The following is an 18,781-nucleotide window of genomic DNA, read 5'->3' as shown; positions in this document are numbered from 1 at the left end:
TGTGATTTCGGTAAAATCCTGCCATCGCCAAGAATGAACGCACGTCTTTTACTTTTGTGGGCGTTTTCAGCTCTTTGATGGCTTTTATTTTCTTTTCGTCGGGTTTGATGCCGTTCTTATTTACCGTGAAACCTAGGACATCAATTTCAGTGAATCCGATTTTAACCTTTTTCGGTTTCAGTTTTAAATTTGCCGCTTTTACCAACTGAAAAAACTTCTCAAGTTTTTCGAGGTGTTCATCGAAATTGTCACCTGAAAAAAGGAGAATATCGTCACAGAAGGCTAATAATGCGTGATATAAAAGTGAACTGAATGATTCTGTGACCATTCTCTGGAATCTTAGCGGCGAAACATTTAATCCCATCGGCAGAACATTGAATTCATAATGTCCATCGTAACTGCTGAAACTTGTATACTTTGAGCTTTCTTGGTCGAGAGGAATTTGAAAGTAACCACTCTCTAAGTCAAAGCTACTGTAAATTGCACTTCCTGTGAGGCAATAAAGCACATCATCTACGCGAGGCATTGGGAACGATTCGGGTTTGATTTTCTGGTTCAGTCGACGAAAATCAACACACGCCCGATATGCGCCCGGTTCCTTTCTTGCTACTAAAATCAACGGGCTACTATACGCGGAGGTGGATGGTTTGATCACGTTCTCCCTCAAAAGTTTTTCGATGTATTCTTTTATCATTTTTCGTTGTTGATGCCCCGTTCTGTATGGTGCTCTGTGTACTGGTGTCTCGTCTTGTAATTCGATTTTCTGTGGCGGATAGTTTGCTTTTCCCGCCTCAAATTTTGTATCCGACCATGCAAATATTTCCTCGTATTTCAGAATGAGTTGCATTACTTTTGCTTTTTGACTTTGAGTTGAGGTGTCACTAATCTGGATTTCTTTTAAGCGACTATCCGCGAGATCTATCATGTTAATTTCGGATTTTTCTTGATCATTATTTTCTTCTTGCTTTTCTTCCTCGCTCAATTTTTCATACGTTACTTCTATCGGCTGCACCGTTCCAACTTTGTAATCTTTGAAGAACTTGACTGGTTTTTGGCTCGTGTTGATCAGTTTTATTTTTATGATATGGTTCATGTCCACAACGCTTGTAGTACAGTGAAGTTTCTTGGTATTTGCTGCACCCTCCGTCAGATTGAAGAGTCCAAATTCAAATTTCCGCTGTCCTTTCATTTTGCATTTTACGCTCACTTGTGTGAAAGGCCGTAGCGTGATGTCCTTCTTTATTGTTACTCTTAGCGTTTTCTGGTCTTCTTCATCTTTTTGGCCAAGGTGCTGTAATCGCTGAAACTCCTCTTGCATGCTTGTTTTGTCCCGGTTTTCTTGCTCATATGATTCTTGCATTTTATCCGAGTTGATTTCAGCGCACATGTGACAGGTCGTTTTTGCTGTGACTTTTGCTACCTTGTCTGAGTTTTTGAATTCAACTTGGTTTTCCTCGAAGTCTATTACTTCGATGTGTTCTTGATAGAAATAATTTCCCGCAAGTAATGGGTGGGAAATATTTTCCGCGACCAGGGCTGTATCTCTGAGGACGATGCCGTTTATTACCAGTTCAAAATCTGCTTCTCCTAGAATTTTTAGGTCAGAATTGTTGGCCGTTGATAGCGCGATGTTTACTGGTGTGATTTTATTTTTTCCGACAAAAGCCTTATGCAGGATGTTTGCACATGAGCCTGTATCGATGCAGATGTTGGTTTCCCGTCCGTTTAATATTGCATGCACTTTCAATGGAGTTGCGTTCTGTATGTTTGCCACTTTTAGATGCGAAGCTAGTACATTTGCATAAACAAATGACTTTTCTACAATCTGTTTTCCGTCTACATCCATGCTTACAGTTTGAGTATTTAAATCGATTTTCGTTTTGTACTTTAAGTTGAATGAATTTCCGAGAAGCAAGTCATACTGTAAATTGTCCACTACGTAAGCTGTTACTGGAATTTTGACATTTTTCTCAAGCTCCACGATTATTTCTGTTGTTCCGAGCGTAGGGATTTCCTTTTGATCTGCACCGTAGAGTTTTAGATTTGTTGATAACGGTTCGATTTTTTCCGCAATTTGCGGTGTTGCCAAACATAAGCTAGCGCCCGTGTCTAAAAGGATGTTAATCTTTTTGTTACCTGTTTTTCCCTGAATTAGTAAACCGGAGCTGAGGCCCACGTTCATGATGTCCTTTTTATCGGGCTGCTCTGGTGACCTGCTTTCTGGCCTGTATTCTCTTATTTCTCCCCATGTCACTGACTTGTTCCTTTCCGCTGCGTGTTGGGTCTTTTGTGATTCCACCCGGTTCCATCGACCCTTTTGCCGAGTGTACGCTAGTTTTTTTGGTCTTGCTCCCTGTCGTAGGCTTTTTTGAAACATGTGGATTCTGGATGGCCTACTCTTCCACAGTACGGACATATGATTTTACCACCTGGACTTCTGCTGCTGTTTCTTCTTCCCGGCGTGCTTGATCTGTCCCGCCAATTCCTGTATCTATCTGAGGATCTTCGATCGCCGGATCGCCGCCAGCTTCCATGTTCTGGGCTCTCTTCTCGGTTGTAGTATGAGCGTCGGTCGTCGTAGTTGTCCCGTCTTGATCGTCCTGAGTAGTAATCATTCCTACGCGAATTTGACGGATATCTGTCTCTGCTGTGACTTCTGGAATATTCATCCCTACGTTGTCTCCATGGGCTGTAGCTTCTATCTTGCCTTGATCTTTGCTGATATTCTCTGTCTCTTGAAAAGTCTTGATTTCTGTCTCTTGAGAAGTCTCGATTTCTCCGCTCATAATCCCTGCTATTTGATCCGTTTCTTCTGTTACGGTACTCGTCGCCGTATCGGTACTTGTCCTCCCGGTCTCTGCTACTACTCCTGTACCTGTCTCGCTTATCGTCATACTGACGAATGTTTCTGTCCCGGCTCCTATTTCTGGCTGCGCGTTCGTCGCGTCCTGTGTTGTTGCTGATGGCATTGACAGATTTTTCTTCAGGTTTTCCACCGGATTTGATGCCTAATTCTTGCAGCTTCCTGACGATGATTTCTTCTATAGTTTTTGAGACGTCTGGTTGCGGATTCGCTGTGCTCGCTGTTTGTGTGTCATTGTTCACCATAAACGATCCTTCTACTCTTTTCACGTTTTTCTTCATCGTCAGTAGTATGAAAATGAGGATTTTAGCGCAGTAAATTATCCAACAGCGTTGCATGATTGTGCAGAAAAATATGAATTAAATTACAGCGTTGTATAGGGATTATTGTTCAATATGGCAACGCTGTAAAAAGAAAGTATTGCATATTGCCCCTTCAATATGCGGGTTATGCAATCGTGTATGAATGCCCCTTCATTTTTCGGGTTATGCAATGGTGTATTTTTCAAGATGGCGCAGCAGCGTTGCCGCGTGGTGCATGTAAATAAATGATTTATTTATTGGTGAAATTTTGCAACATTTCATTTTACAGTGTTGCCAGATGGGGCAAGAAATTAGTTGATTTTTCCGTACAGTGTTGCCAGATTGTGCAAAAAAATTCGGATTTTCGGACTTGTAAAATTTTTCGGTTTCGAGAGACCGTATCTTGCAGTATGGGTCGGTATCAGATACTGTAGATTAGGGTCTGATTCGGTAATTTCAAATTGTGTACTATTGTGCGCTTGGAATGGATATTGCAATGTTCCGTTTGACGAATCAAAAAATTTTTTTATTGGATATTTACAGTTTCAAACAGTTCGCGTTTTGAAAACGCAAACACGTTTAAAAAACGCAAACACGTTTCGAAAACGCAAACACGTTTAAAAAACGCAAACACGTTTCGAAAACGCAAACACGTTTAAAAAACGCAAACACGTTTAGAAAACGCAAACACGTCGCATATTATTTATACGAAATCCTTACTATCGATCCAACTATTATGACTCGCGTCCAGACCCAACCATTTAACGAAGACCTGGTTTTTCTTGCGACGCAGAATTTTCTCCACCAGGAACGTATCTTTATAGTTGGTGGGTTGGAGTTCTTCGCGGTAAAATTTTCCTTTGATGATCGTATCGTGTGCGTCTTTCAGATCGTACGTGATCGGAACGGTGGGATTGACGCTGACAATCTTGAAAATTTCCGTGCTCCAATTCGGTGTGTATCCTTTCTCGAACATGGCTTTGAGTCTCGAGATCCGGACGTGATCACCGACATTCAGTTTTCGTCTGGCCAGACGTCTCTTTTCATTTTTACTCAGCGGCGGTCCACGAAGCTTTTGCAGGATCATCGGTACATCCTTTTCGGTGACATCGATTGGTTTCATCCCGATTGTGCGATGAACGCTCCCGTTATATTCACGGATGAGTTTCGGTAATAGATCTACCCACTTGTACGATCCTTGCGCGCTGAACTCTTTCCACATCTTCGTTTTGAGCGTTCGGTTGAATCGCTCCACAATGGAGGCTTTGGTTGTCGAGAACGAGCTGTACATATTGATATGGTGACGCTTCATCAATGCCTGACATTTGGAGTTGTAGAATTCCGAGCCCATGTCGACTTGTAAATGTTTCGGTGACTTTCCGGCCGCTTTGAGAACGCGTTGCAGAGCAAAAGTGACATCCGTGGCCGTTTTCGATTTGAGCGGTTCGGCCCACGCCTTTTTCGAGCACGCGTCGATGACGGTGAGGAGATATCTGTATCCTTTGTTGACCGAGGCGTACGGTTGCATCTCGACGAGATCGGCTTGCCATAAATCGAACAATCCGAGAATCCGTACTTTACGACGCGGATAGTTTCGTCGTGCAGGTTTATGTAGCTCCTCGACGATCCCACGTTTTTCTGCCGACATGATAATTACCGTCGACGTCGTCCGCTCTCTCGATTCAAATGCTGTTTCGTTGCTACTATTTTAACCAGACGATTGTAAGATTGCTGAAGTTGGTGGATACGCTCCAGACAGTGTTGAGCTAATTTCATGGCTTCCTTCCACTTCCGTTCGGACCATTGTTTGTTCACCGCATCCTCATCGCTTTCGGGATCTTGCACTTGACGAATCCGTTTGTTCGATACGATATAATTTCCGTCGGAATCCAGTGAGAATCCGTCACCTTTTGGACCGCGGCGGAATTTCGATCGGCCAAAACCGTCCGTGTGACTCATCGCAACACTATTTTCCTTTCATTCGATTCACAACCTCTAATTGACTGATTCTATTTTCCAGTCGTGATAATTTCGTCTCGAGTCGTTGCGCGATACTTTTGTATTCTTCCATTCTCTCCAAACAAAGCTGTGCTAAATTCATAGCTTCCGTCCACCTCGAGTCTGTCCATTGTTTGTTCACGGCGTCGGTATCCTCTTCGGGATCTTGCAGTTGTCGGATCCGTTTGTTGGATACGAGATAATTTCCGTCGGGATCCAGTAAGAAACCGTCACCTTTGAGACCTTGCTTCGTGTTGCGAACGTAAGTCCCTTTCGATCTTCCAAACCGGTCGGTGTGACTCATTTTTGTGCGGAACCTATATTTAGTGGATGTAATCCGCTTCGCGAAGCTCTTCGACGATACTCAGAATTTCACGATCGTGATCGGTGTGACCAGCTTGTTTCGAAGCTACAAGTAAAACGAGACGTTGGACCAATTCGTTCGGATCGTCCCAATAGACGAGTTCCCGTTTCGCACGGTGAATTTTCATACCGGAGCCTTTCTTCAATTTTTTACGCGATGACTTCCTCGTTGATCTCGGAGTAGATGTAGCGAACAAAGGTTTGATGAGATCGCGGTATTTTTGACTGCGGTTCGAGTTGGGTCTACCGTGTGGATGATGATTCCTCCAATGCGCATTGGTGAGCGTAACTACTCGTTGGAAATTAGCACGATCATCTGCTGTGTAATTACGCGGATGTTTCTTGAAAATGAGCTCCAAGAACCCGGGTGTCGGTTCGAACACCTCATCGCCACCGTCCAAGATTAGTCGTCCGTCCGAATCGAAACTTATGGTTCGGTTTCCGATAAGATAGTTTCCGTTGATTGCTTTCCGCACACCATACGTGGTATCGGATTGTTTCGGTTGTTTCTCCAGATCGTCCAAGTAGAACTGTACGTGCGGGGCAGTGATTGTGTTTCGAGAATCGACGTCGTCGTCTTCAGTGCGACTCGTTGTTTGTTCTTTACCCGTTGCATCTTGGAACGATTCATCATCGTCATCATCATCATCATCCTCCTTTGAATCGTCATCATCATCGTTGTTTATATTTTTCGGTGATCCGAACGAAGCAAATAAACTATCAACAAACGTTGTTCCATCTTTCGTTTCCGATTTTGAAGCTTCGATCTTGGTTTTCTTTTCCTGAGGAGCAGCGACAAGTGCGGGAGTTGACGACGACGACACAGTTTTCTGCAACGCTGCGAGCGGATCTGTCAACGGTTTGAAAACTTTCTTCAACGTCACCTGAGCGTCCGCCTCTCCGGTGCGAATGGTATTTAACTTCCGTTTGATATCTTGACGGATTTTATCGATACTACCGTATTTCTGAGCGATCGTCGACAACGATAAGTTATCCATCTTGTTCAATAAAAGTATCGAAACCTTTCCGGTACCTTCCCTCGTTCTTATTACTATCTTTATCGATGACTAAAAACCCGTACTTGTCCTGCCAGCACACCGAGCAGATGTGTCTGAAATCTTCGAACGTGAAATCTGTGTTGACGTGATCGTCGTAGATGTGTCGCAAGTTTGTATTGTCCTGTTTGAAAACTACGAGCAGGTTAGCGTTATCGCGAATCAATTGTTTCGGTATGCGAGAATACGTTTGACACAAGTAGAAACTGTCGACCGAGCTGTGTCTTCCCATACTGAAATATTCCCGCATCGCATTTTGTTTGTCACAAGCGACATCATCGAAAATGAAGACCGAGTCTGATGCGGCATCGTTTGGTGGAACAATCTCGGCCGTGTCCGAATAGACGTTGTATCCGAGACCGTCGATTCCGTCGAATATCTGACGCAGTTCTTCGTACTTTGGTTGGAACGGTGTCTTGGAGTACAAGTACACGTTGCGGAACTTCAATCCGTTCGGATGTTGTAGCAAGCAAACCATCACGTTTGTTTTACCGCAGTTGGACGGTCCAACGACAATGCAACGGATACTGTTCGGTAACAGTTCACTGTGTCGTCGTCGTTGTCGTCGGTTTTCATTTTGCTTCTTCCGTTTGTCGAGGTTCCGGACTCGCAGTGACTTTCTTTGCTTGACGAGTCGCATCGTATTCGTTCCCTATTTTATCGGACAGTTATTTTTTTTACTTCTCCGTATAAATAGTATGGAGATTTTCGTCAGAGTATGTCACCGAGAAGAACATCAACTTGCAGCAAAACCAATCGAGGACGTGGACTGTTAAACTCGTTTTTTTTTTTTTTTTTTTTGTAGTTCTTCCGGGAGAAAAAGTGGCGAATCTTCTCGAAGATATGACAATTTAAGCTACTTGCTCCACCGGCTGTGGTAAACCAAAGTCGGGGATTTCGATTCCCATCCGTTTCGCACTACCACCCCAACATGGGGTGGGTTTCGGCCAGATGGTCATCTAGTCGGTTAAACTATCATATGTTGGTTTTGGCTCTAGAATTTAGAAAAAGGCTCTGATCAGGAGCTGGCTAGGGAGATCGGGGACCGAGGTCGAGCCGACCAACTAAACCAAACTCACGGCTGCATGTCTGCCCGGATGACGCCGGAACCATCCCTAGGGGATATTCCTCCGGCTGCAACACTACTGTGTGTTGGGGGTTTTTTACTGCTTTTGATTTTCCTCTTTATGATGTCAGTTATGTATTTTTTGATTAAGTTCCAATTATCTTTAGATTCTATCATAAGCAGCAAAATGTTCTCGGGGTTGGCAACAGTACCAAGCTCCGCTTCCAAGTCAAGCTTACGACCCACAATAGTGCCGCAGCCGAAGAACGCATGTTCCGGCGTATCCTCGGCAGACAGGCATAGGTCGCAAAGAGGGGAGGGGACCAATTTAAGTTTAAAAAGAAAGCTGTTGAATGAGCCATGGCCAGACAGAAACTGAGACAAAAAGAAGTCCGTCTCGCCATGCTCGCGCTCTATCCAAGGCTGAAGGCTGGGGAGAAGTCTGTGGAGCCATCTGTCGTCTTGGTTTCCCTGGCTAGTCCATCTGTCATTCCATCTCTTGTTGATATCCACTTCCAGTTCTGTTTTATCCTCTTCTTTTCTCATTGTTCTTATCTTCTTTTCTATAAGCAGGTCAGTGGGGGGAAGGTCCGTTATCACATCTAAGACGTTATTACTGACCGTCCTGTAAGCACAGGCTAGTCCTCGTTTCAGTGGTCTTATGGTCTTGGTGATTAGTTTGATGTGTGTTTTCTTGTTGCAGGTATTCGACCATATTTCCACCCCGTACCACAGAATGGACAGAATGGCGTGGACGATTAGCTTCCTCTTCATGAAACTTGGACCGTCTACATTGGGTAGTATCGACCTGAAATGTCCAGTCACTCTCTTGGCCTTTTCACATACAGTTCTCAGATGGTGGGACATGCTGAGACCCTTGTTAAAGAAAAAGCCAAGGTATCTCAGCGATGTCCCAACCTTCATGATCTGTCCATCTACAGATATCTCCGCATTTTCCGTGTCCTTCTTTTTGCCTTCAAGTATCAACGCTTCAGTTTTGCTGCATTCCATGGTAAGATCACGCTTTTTTAATTCCTTGTTTAATTGAGATGTAATCTTCTCGCTGTCTCTCAGGAGAGTAACTCTGTTGTGTGTTAACAAAATTTCTAGCATATCGTCCGCATATGCCAGTTTTTCGGCATGCGGATCCGTCTTACTTCTTATGATGGGGTCGTACACGATGTTCCAGAGAAGCGGTCCGATTATACTTCCTTGAAAACTTCCGGATGTAACTTTAAAGATCAACTCTCCTGATTCAACATATCTTTCCTCTAAATAACTTTGCATCAGGGCGACTAGGTATTCTGGAACTTTCTGATTTTCAAGTTCTTTAATCACATCTGTCCATCGTAAGCAATTGAACGCATTTTTTACGTCAATACCAATTAAACAAAGCATGTTTCTCTTGTTATAAGGCACTTGTCTATTTTTTTCATAAATTTCAACTAGTCTTTTAACCGCATGTATCGTTGATCTGCCTTTACGAAACCCATACTGCCTATCCGATAGTTTCACCGTTTTTACCAGTCTTTCCTGTATGACATATTCTAATACTTTAGAAAAAGCATTTAATATGCATATAGGCCTGAACTTCTTTTTATCTGTTTTGTTCTTTTTTGGTTTGTCTATCAGGGTTAATCTCGCCTTTTTCCATTCGGGCGGAAAGGTTGATGTTTTGACCATGTTATTTATCATTATTCTTACTTTTTCAATATTGTTTGCGATGAACAGTTTCACTAGGATTTGTGGAATCGAGTCTGGCCCAGGTGACTTTTTGGGTTTAAGTTTTTTCATTGATTCTTGAATTTCTTCTTTTGTTACATCGGGAATGTCTTCTATTTTTGGTGTTATCTTGTTCCCAGTTTGTTTCCGGGTGTACGGGAAATAAGTCTTTTATTACTTTTACTGTTTCTTCATTAGACAATGTATTCATGTCGTGCGTAGCTGGGCTTTTCAGTTTTCTTACTCGTAACTTTATATCCCGTGCCCCATATATCTTGGTCGAGATCGGATATCATTTTCTTCCATTTCTTAGTTTTGGATTTGGCTATTTCTTCTTCTATGTTTTTCCTGTTGTCTGATAATTTCTGTTGCAAAATTGACGTTGGTCTTTTTTGCTTTTTAAAGAAACTTATCTTACTTCTCAGTCTTTCATTGTCTTTGTATAGCTTTTTAATCCTGTTGTTCCACCAATACACTATTTTTGTTCTTGTGTTTTGTTGTTTTTTGGAGAAAGGCGATGTTTGCTGCTTCGGTGATTATCCTTTTACAAGATTCCGGGTTAAGGTCTTCTGTTTCATTCTGAATTCTTTTTTGGGTCTCTTGAGTGTATAGGTTGTAGTTCTTAGGATTGACAAACCATCCGGTAGGATTAGAAATAAAGTTTGCTTTCCCTGCGTTTTTGTTGTAGGTTAACACGATTGCCCTGTGATCACTGAGGTTTTCCTTGTCTAAAACTTCCATAGAGACATTCTCATAAATATCTTCTGTGGTGAAGATTAAGTCTATTACTGATTTACCTCTGTGACCTACAAATGTTGGCACAAAGTTATTTGAATCATTCACACAATACAGATTATTACTCAACATCCAATCTTCCACTCGTTTTCCTCTTTCATTCGTTTGGATATCGCCCCAGCACGAGGACCGACTATTAAAGTCACCCATAATGATAGTTTTTCCTTGAGCGTCTTTCAGTAGTTTTTCCATTTTCAAAAGAGAAGTTTCTAGGCCATTGTCTCCGTCTTTGGTGTTTAGATAGCAGCAAATCAGTGTTAGTTCTTGCCATTTAAATTTACAGAAATTTCCTTCCTCGGTCCATTCATCAGTAGATCCAATTAAATTTTTGTTTGTTTTAATGGCTACTTTTTCGTCGGTAGAGGTGAAGTAATTTTCTCTCTTGCTTTTACTGGCATTTGGTTCTGTCAGTAGTATTATTCCGGCATTGTGAACTGAGGCTAGGTTATTTATAGTATCCGTACTGATAATCCTTTTTCTTGCATTGCATAGAATGGCTTTAAATCCGTGATTGGCATTGAAAGCGGGTACAGGTGTAGAGGTGACTGGGCTGGTCGTTAATTGATTATTGACGCTTTGTGTTCCGTCTAGTTTAAGAGGAATTAACTCTCCGTTTAATCTAGTGAAGAATTTAATCTCCGATATGATCTCGTTGTTACTCGTCTCGGAGTGTCGCGTGCCATCTTCGTTATCAATTGTATGATTGAGCTGATCAAATGTTAATTTTTTAATTTTCTTTCTTAACTCTTTTTGAGTGAAAATTGTTGATGAGGATTCATTGTCTGAAGATACGGATAGATCGTTTGGTGGGCCTACTGCAGTTTGACTATATTGAATTTCATTTTCTGAGAGGTTATCGAAGTCTTCATCAAAAAATGTCATTCTAGTAGTGTCCATTAAAATTTCCGGTTCCGGTGTTTCGTCATGTATTAGATGGTGTAAAGGGGGTAAGAATTGGAAAAAGTTTCTGTTCGTATGATGAACTGTTTGGTAATGATCGTCTGAGGTTGATGCGTCGTCTGAAAGAATGTTGAAGGAATTTTTATTCCTGTTCATCATACTGAGGGGGGGTTTTCAGTCTCCATATCATCATCTTGAGAGTTATAACGATGATATCGGACACTACCCTCCGTATTTTTAAAATCTTCTTCTTCCGGTTTTTCGTAGATGCCTGCATTTCTTCTGGCTCTTTCCATTGCTCTCCTAAAGATGATGCATTTTCGTTCGTCTGTTAGTGAGTGATTAGTTTCCTTTTTGCCTTCCCTTGTACAGTTTATGCATTTAAGGGTTTTTCTTTCTTTGCAGTCCTTGTTTTTATGATCGGTGCTTCCGCACGACCAGCACAGTTCCTTTTCCTCACATTGCTTGGTTATGTGAAAAACTGAACCGCATTTTCCACATGGTGTTACTATTATTGTAGGGCAGATGAAGGAGATACTGAAGCCTATCTTGATTTTATTTTTGGTTGCTAAGATTTTTTCCAGTCCGTTTGTAGCTCTGATGAACATCCATCTGCTCATGGATACTCCTTTGGCTGTTTTCCACGTTCTTTTCCTATCCGCGAAGACGGTGAGTGATTCCTTGACTTTTTCTTCAGTCCAATCTGCGGTTCCTGTGATGTTTTTGTAAATGTGGCTGTAGATTTTATCTTTCTCTATAGTGTCGTCCACATTAGTTATTTTGAAGACATTTCCTGGTTGCTTTATGATTTGTAGGGTGATTTTCTTTTCTTCCGCGATCTTCCTAACTTCTTCTTCTTGTTCTTTTTTGCAGTTTACTGAAATTGATTCTGCATAAGTTTTATTAATGGTTATTGATGAGTCCGGGGTGCTATTTCTTTGAAGTCTTTACTTATTTCTTCTCCTTTCCTATTTTCTGCAGTGAGCTTGAAATGGATGTTGTTAGTGTCCTTGTTTATTATACTTTTCTTCAAGGATTTTTCATTTTTCTCTCTTTGTTCTCTGAGTTCCTGCTTGCTTTTTGTTTCCTTTATGATTTTTTCCGCTGTTTTTCCTGTGATCATATTCTTGTCTATTTTCTCCAATTTTTCCAATGTCTTCTTATTTTCTTCTTTTTGCAATTCGGTGGATTTTTCGATGCTTTTATTGAGTTTCTTGATTTCTTCTTTGAGGTCGTTCGTTGATTTTGTGAGTTTTCCGTTTTCCGTCCTGAGTTTTTTGAGTTCTTCCTTGCTTTCTTTAAGTTCCTTCTCTAATTTTTCTATTTCCGGTGCTTTAATTGGAGTCGCTTTTATGTTTTCCATTTTTGAAACTAAGTCCTTTATCATTTTCGAGTTTTCCTCTCCGAGTTTCTTAAAGTTTCTCTCGTTTTCCTTTTGTAATTTCCCTATTAACTCTCCTTGTTCTGCGAATTTCTGCATAAAGGTGTTCAATAAATCTTCCATGTTAGTATCTTTTTGTACTTCTTTGTTTTCCTTGGTGTTCTTAGTGTTCGCTGGAAGGGAGTTTCTTCTGTTTCTGGTGTTTAAAATTGGTGAATTTTCTCTTGAAATTCTTTGTTTTCCTATCTCGTTTCTGGAGCCTTTTGGCGTTGAGGATCTCAATCTTTTTAAACTTTTAGGTTTGTTTTCAAAGACTGAGTCGTCATCACCGCATAACTCGTCGAAAGATATGTCCAAAATTTCCTGTCTTCTTCTCTTGAGCTCATTTGTTATTTCGATTTCCATCTCATTGTCAGCATCATGTTCGTTTAATTGTGGGATTGTTCTCTTTTCCGGTTGTTCTCCAATTCCAGTTTTATTCCTTATTCTGTCCAGTTCTTCCTTAAGTGTTTTCGTGTATTCTTTCCTGTATTCCATTGATTTCATCAGATTTCTCCTTGTCTCGTTTCCTTTATTAAAGGTTTTCTTTCCGATTTTTAGTTCCTTAGTACTGTTATCGTTGTCCAGATCGCATATCATGTTCCGTATGATCTCCATTGCTTCCAAGTTTTCTTTCATGGCCGTTTCGATTTTTTCTTCCTCAGTTTTCCGTGTTTTGTCCGTATTTCCATTATCCTTTGATTTATTTTCTGTTTGATCCGTGGTTCCAGAGTTTGTTGCATGTTCCAAATAAATGAGGTGCAAGCGTGTGTCGCAACATTCCTGATCCAAGCAGTCCGTGACTTGATGCATTAAGCATTTACAAGTACTGCAGTGGACCACTCTGTGCTGCGTGCATTTTTTCGTCATCGCTGCGATGAGTCGATTTGAGTGCGTCACAGAAAGGTTCGTGTCTTCTTCCGTTGTGCTATCAAAATCTGATAGCGCTTTCCTGAGAAAGACTAAGTCCAAAAGACGTGATTAACACTTTTGAGGGCAACAGTGTGAAATCGGCAAAGGTCCGATAAAACGACAAAATTGATTGGTACTAAAGTTTGATTAGAGTTCTATGTTTGCCAAGTTTACTTCATAATGCGCATGCGCGCCGGACCAAAAATTGAAAGAGTTTCGTGAGAACTGGCAATCATTCGGCACTTAAACACGCACACAAACACAAAATCACCATACATACGTGCTTACATAACCTCTTAGGCTTTGGAAAAACTGGAGTTTCACCCCTAAAAAGGGGTGATAGAGCGGAAAAACACACGCACAACGGTTCAAAAGTTCTTCACAAACACACTATTCCACTTTTAAAAAAGAAAAAGGTTCTTGTTTGGGCTAAAAAACACGATTTTCGCAGACCGAAGCAGAACGTAGGTTTGGCCAACTCGACGCGCTGTTGCCAACCTGTTAAACTCGTTGATAAATTCACTACCGTTCGAACTACACTTACCGGGCGACTACAGGTACTGCGGACCGGGCACTCGCCTCGCAGAACGATTGAAACGCGGAGATCCGGGTATAAATCCGCTCGACGAAGCTTGCAAGTCCCACGACATCGCTTACAGTAAGACCAAAGACACCACCGAGAGGAACAAAGCCGATCTCATACTTGCCGACAGAGCTTGGGAACGTGTGAAAGCGTCCGACTCATCGTTGGGTGAAAGAGCGGCAGCATACGCCGTAACGAACGCTATGAAACTCAAAGCCAAACTCGGAATGGGACTAAACAAGACGGTGGCAGCGAAAAAACCGAAACCTAAGAAGAAGAAGAAGAGAGCGTCGAAGAAGAAGACGAAACCGGTGGAGCGGTCGATCGAACGAATCTTGGCTCTCCCAAAGATGGGTGCCGGAGCGTCGAAGAAGAAACCGGCGGAGCGAATCTTGGCTATCCCGAAGACGGGTGCCGGAGTCAAGAATCTTCTGACGAGTATCGGTCTAGCCGCGCGAACAATCACACCGGTAGCGAAAATGATCAAGACGGTCATCGACGGATCTTTGAAGAAGAACGTACACCTCGGTGAAGGATTGTACTTGCGACCGTACCGTAAAGGTTACGGACTTTACTTGAGACCTTACCGAAAGAATTTAAACTGATCCGTGAGCTACCGCGCCGAGCGATGACGGATGTTGAGTTGAGGATCGCTGCGACAGAACAATTACGAATCCCGCATTTCCGCGGTGTGTTCATGATCGATGAATTGGCGACCAAGAAACCCAAACGTCCCGAGTGCGGTATCATCAATCTGGACCGAAGCGATGGAGCCGGTACACATTGGACAGCATACCGGATTTCAAAGTGCGGTAACGCATTGTACTACGACAGCTTCGGTGATCTACCACCACCCGTTGAAATTACGCGATACATTTTACGCTCACGCGGTAGCTCAACGATGACGACAATAGGATACAATTATGATAGCGAACAAAATTTCAACTCGAGCGTCTGCGGGAAACGATGTTTAGAATGGCTCGTACAAACCAGGAATATATAGTATTCTCGAAACCCGAATATGGAAACTCAGAAAAGATGTCACACGTTCATGTTGACGGGGAGGAGCAACGTTCTCGAGTTTGCACTGCCTAGACCTCTCGAGTTGTTCGGACCTTGCGAGATCGGTCTGACGGGTTTTGTAACTTATTATTCCATCCCGAACATCGATATAACGAACAGACTGCTTTTCTACTCCGAGAGCCCTGAAGAGAATTACTCGGCAATTTCGTTCCCGATCGGAGCCTACGAGATCGAGGGTATACAAGAATACTTGCAGGGAGATCTTGGCGGAGCGGAAGCTATCAAACTCAAAGCGAACAACGCTACGCTTAAAGTAAGCATCAAATCCAAGTACTGGATCGATTTCCGCAGACCCGGCACTTTACGTAAGGTGCTCGGATTCGGAAAGCGTCTCTTGGCACCGGACGAATGGCACGAAGCTGACTATCGCGTCAACATCTCGCCCGTAAACATGATATGCATCGAATGCAGCATCGCCGACGGTGGATACGTGAACGGGGTGCGCGGACATCACATTTATGCGTTTGCTCCCGATATCGAACCAGGATTCAAAATGGTAGAGCAACCGTCGACGATTCATTACTACCCCGTCTTGGGTGATAAGATCCAACGTTTGCTCGTTAATATAGTAGACCAACAAGGAAGAGCGATCAATTTCGGTGGTGAAGAAGTGACAGTTCGACTGCACGTGAGACCAGTAACTTATGGGTAAACGAAGGATCCAGAACGACGATACGTTCCTAAATTCTCTCGCATATAATAGTATTGATAATCCACGGACTAGTTGTCAGCAACAGCAGCAGCAGCAGAGGAAAACTTTGAGCGAATATTCCAAGAGGGCTCTCACACAACTCGGATTCGTGGTGAAAAATCCGAAATAAGAACAAGATGGAAGCTTGGCGACAAGAGATCATCGAATACGAATACATCCGTTTCGGTCCGGTCGACGAACGGCGTGGAAACAACGATTCGATCCGGTTCACCCCCGATACCCACGGTCTGATCACCGTGCCTCAAGATTCGAGGATCTTCATGCGTTTAGAAGTGAAACTCGAGAAAAATCCTGGAGCCGCCGCAGATGCTGCGAAACCTAAAGTCAAGTGGGCTAACAATTATCCCCTGCACTTGTTCGACCGTATGCAGTACAAAGTGAACGGGACGGAAATCGATAGCATGCAGTGTGTCGGAGTGACATCGACCGTGAAAAATTATCTCACATACACTAGAGCGGAAACCGCGGGACTCGCAACTGCCGGGTTTTGTGACATCTCTTCTTCATGGGCCGAATGGGATATGACAACGTTGGATGAAACTCAGTGCGCCGTCGTTCCGTTGTCTTCACTCAGCGGATTCGCAGTACATTTCAAAGACGTTCTAGTCAGATGCTCGCAAGAGTTGATCCTAGTGCGCAGTGGTACGGATAAGAACGCATATTATATCACCGACGCGGCGACCGCGGACGGTTACACCATTAAATTTAAAATAATCGAAATCTATTGGGAGATTCCCGTCGTCAAATTCACGTTGGAACTGGAAAAACAAATCTTGCTCAAGATGAAGAAGAACGACAAGATGAGTTTCGGTTACATGAATTGGGAATCGCACGACATCCCGGGATTTTTCCGACCAAGACGTTCAAATGGAGCGTAAGAACAACCAGCAGGCACAAGCCCAAATTCGTGGTGTTGGTATTTCAAACGGATCGACGGGACAATCACCTGAAGGATTCCTCTCGTTTCGACCATGTAAATGTGCGCTCGGTCAGCGTTCAAATCGGTGAGCGTCGGTTTCCTCAAGTTGATACGATCTACGATTTCCCGACTATGGATTATAATCACGCCTACCTGAACTACACCGATTTTATGAGAGACTACTGGAAAGGTGAGAAACTCTGCGAGCCAGCTATGTTGTTTGAAAATTTCAAAGATCGCGCGATTTTTGTCATCAAATGCGTTCAAGGTGAAGATCTAAAAACAGCTCCGGTGGATATCACGTTGACCGTTGTGGTAAAAGAGAATTTCCCGGCCAACACTACAGCCCAAGTGATTCTGATCACTCCTGTGAAGTATTCGTACGAACTACTGCACGGAACCGTGAGGCAATTGGATTGATCTTAAGCAAAAATTTAAAAAAAAAAAATAACATGTTTATTTTTTCATTTTTTTTTTTTATTTTATTTTATTTTTTTTTTTTTTTTCAAACATTACATCATTTACAAAAGAATACAAACATGACATACAATATAAATCAAGCTGCAACGTTTGGAACGAGTGCGAATTTATATGTTCTTCCGATCGGGCCTTCGTAGATGAGATCGAAGGATCCAGCGTTGATATCCTGAATTGCATCGTCCGTCAAACGGTTCGTAATGTGCGAAGGTAGGAAGAGGAGACGATGATGATTCTCGAAGATGATATCGGCGGCAACGGTGATCCCGTACTTGGTTGGTATTTTGATGAGTTTGTTCATCTTGTAGCGGGCGCTTACAGTCAGCTCTTTAGCGTTGACGATCAAGATTGAATTGTTGAAAACTTCCATGTCGTCAGTTCTTTCAAGGTACAAATGATTCCAATTTTCGTGCGCTATAATATTTCGAGTGAAACAAGTTGTTTGCTATATTAAGCACGGATACTTTTCGACTGCTATATTTCGCTTCGATAATTCGTCTGCGAATGATTCCACTTTTCGTGTGCTATTTATATATATTAAGTCGGGTTGATTCGACAATTTGTCTGCTATATTAAGCACGGATGATTTCACTTTTCGTCCGCAATATTTCGGTTCGTTCAATCTGACTTTCCATCTACTACTCCTTTATTATTATCGGGGTGATTCCTTTGTTCGTCTGCCACTATAATCTTCTCCTGCCATTGCATGATTTCATCTGTGAAATAATCACGATAATAAGATGCCGACATCCACATACACAATCGGAATGCGTTCGACATTGCGCAGAATGGATGTACTAAAGGACACGTATATGCTGTCGACCAACGAGCCAATAGTCGCAAGGACGGACAATCTTTAGTATCCAAATTTACAACGATACATTTGTCCGGCACGAAACTACTGATGAAATTTCGTTTTTGTTCACCTTTAACATAAAGTACATCGTAGCGGTTCCCGATGCTATTCATTTTTGAAGTGAATTCATCGTACTCGAGAAACCCGCTTTCCCATTCCAAGTGATGATAATTGCGTGTTAACCAGTTGTTTGTCACAACGTCTTTAGCGCTCAACATGCTGCTCGGGAACGGAGGTTTGAATAAATAGAGTTCAGTTTGAGTACACTTCATGTCCACAAGACCAAACTCTTTGACGATGAAATTTCCTTGGCTCCAAAAACCTTGTACATCGAGACAAGCCATCATTTGTTCGTTCCGTTAGTTGCACTTTTACTATTTTCAAATTCGAGGTTTCTTAACTGACGGTTCTCCAGCAGAATTATTTATACTATTTATACGAGGTTGTTTAACAGCGAGGATGTTCCTATTTTCAAATTCGAGGTTTCTTAACTGACGGTTCTCCAGAATTATCTATACTATTTATACGAAGTTGTTTAACAGCGAGGATTTTTCTCAACTCGGTCTCGGCTCCGCAACTTTCATCCACCATGCAAGGATCTTTGTTGTCACGATGACCCCAAGGAACAGTGCTAACACCGTCTTCTAAAATACAACGTTTATCGTCTAAGCCGGAGAGGGTTCTTTTTGTAGTTTCGAAGGAGTATAGTTGGTGTTTCCGCGCCCCGATCCTGCGCATCGAGGCGGTCATTCTCG

The 18,781-nt window shown here is 42.5% G+C and overlaps 2 protein-coding genes across 2 annotated transcripts in view; both read right to left on the bottom strand.

Moving 5' to 3' along the window:
• Dhc36C (Dynein heavy chain at 36C) overlaps positions 1-18,781 on the bottom strand; it is a 542,513-nt gene that overhangs the window by 503,356 nt on the left and 20,376 nt on the right. The gene's annotated exons all lie outside the window — the stretch shown is intronic.
• Positions 5,487-14,033, bottom strand: LOC140226040 (uncharacterized). The gene is made up of 2 exons (XM_072306420.1): positions 13,895-14,033; positions 5,487-7,350 (listed from the first exon to the last, which is right to left on the bottom strand). The coding sequence occupies exon 2, from the start codon at positions 6,522-6,524 to the stop codon at positions 5,487-5,489; it is 1,038 nt and encodes a 345-aa protein (XP_072162521.1). The 5' UTR covers positions 6,525-7,350; positions 13,895-14,033.

This window comes from Bemisia tabaci, chromosome 1 (genome assembly GCF_918797505.1).
Source record: "Bemisia tabaci chromosome 1, PGI_BMITA_v3".
Lineage (NCBI taxonomy): Eukaryota > Metazoa > Arthropoda > Insecta > Hemiptera > Aleyrodidae > Bemisia > Bemisia tabaci.
Note: the sequence above shows the minus strand (reverse complement) of the source record. Positions and strands in the feature narration are given on the sequence as shown.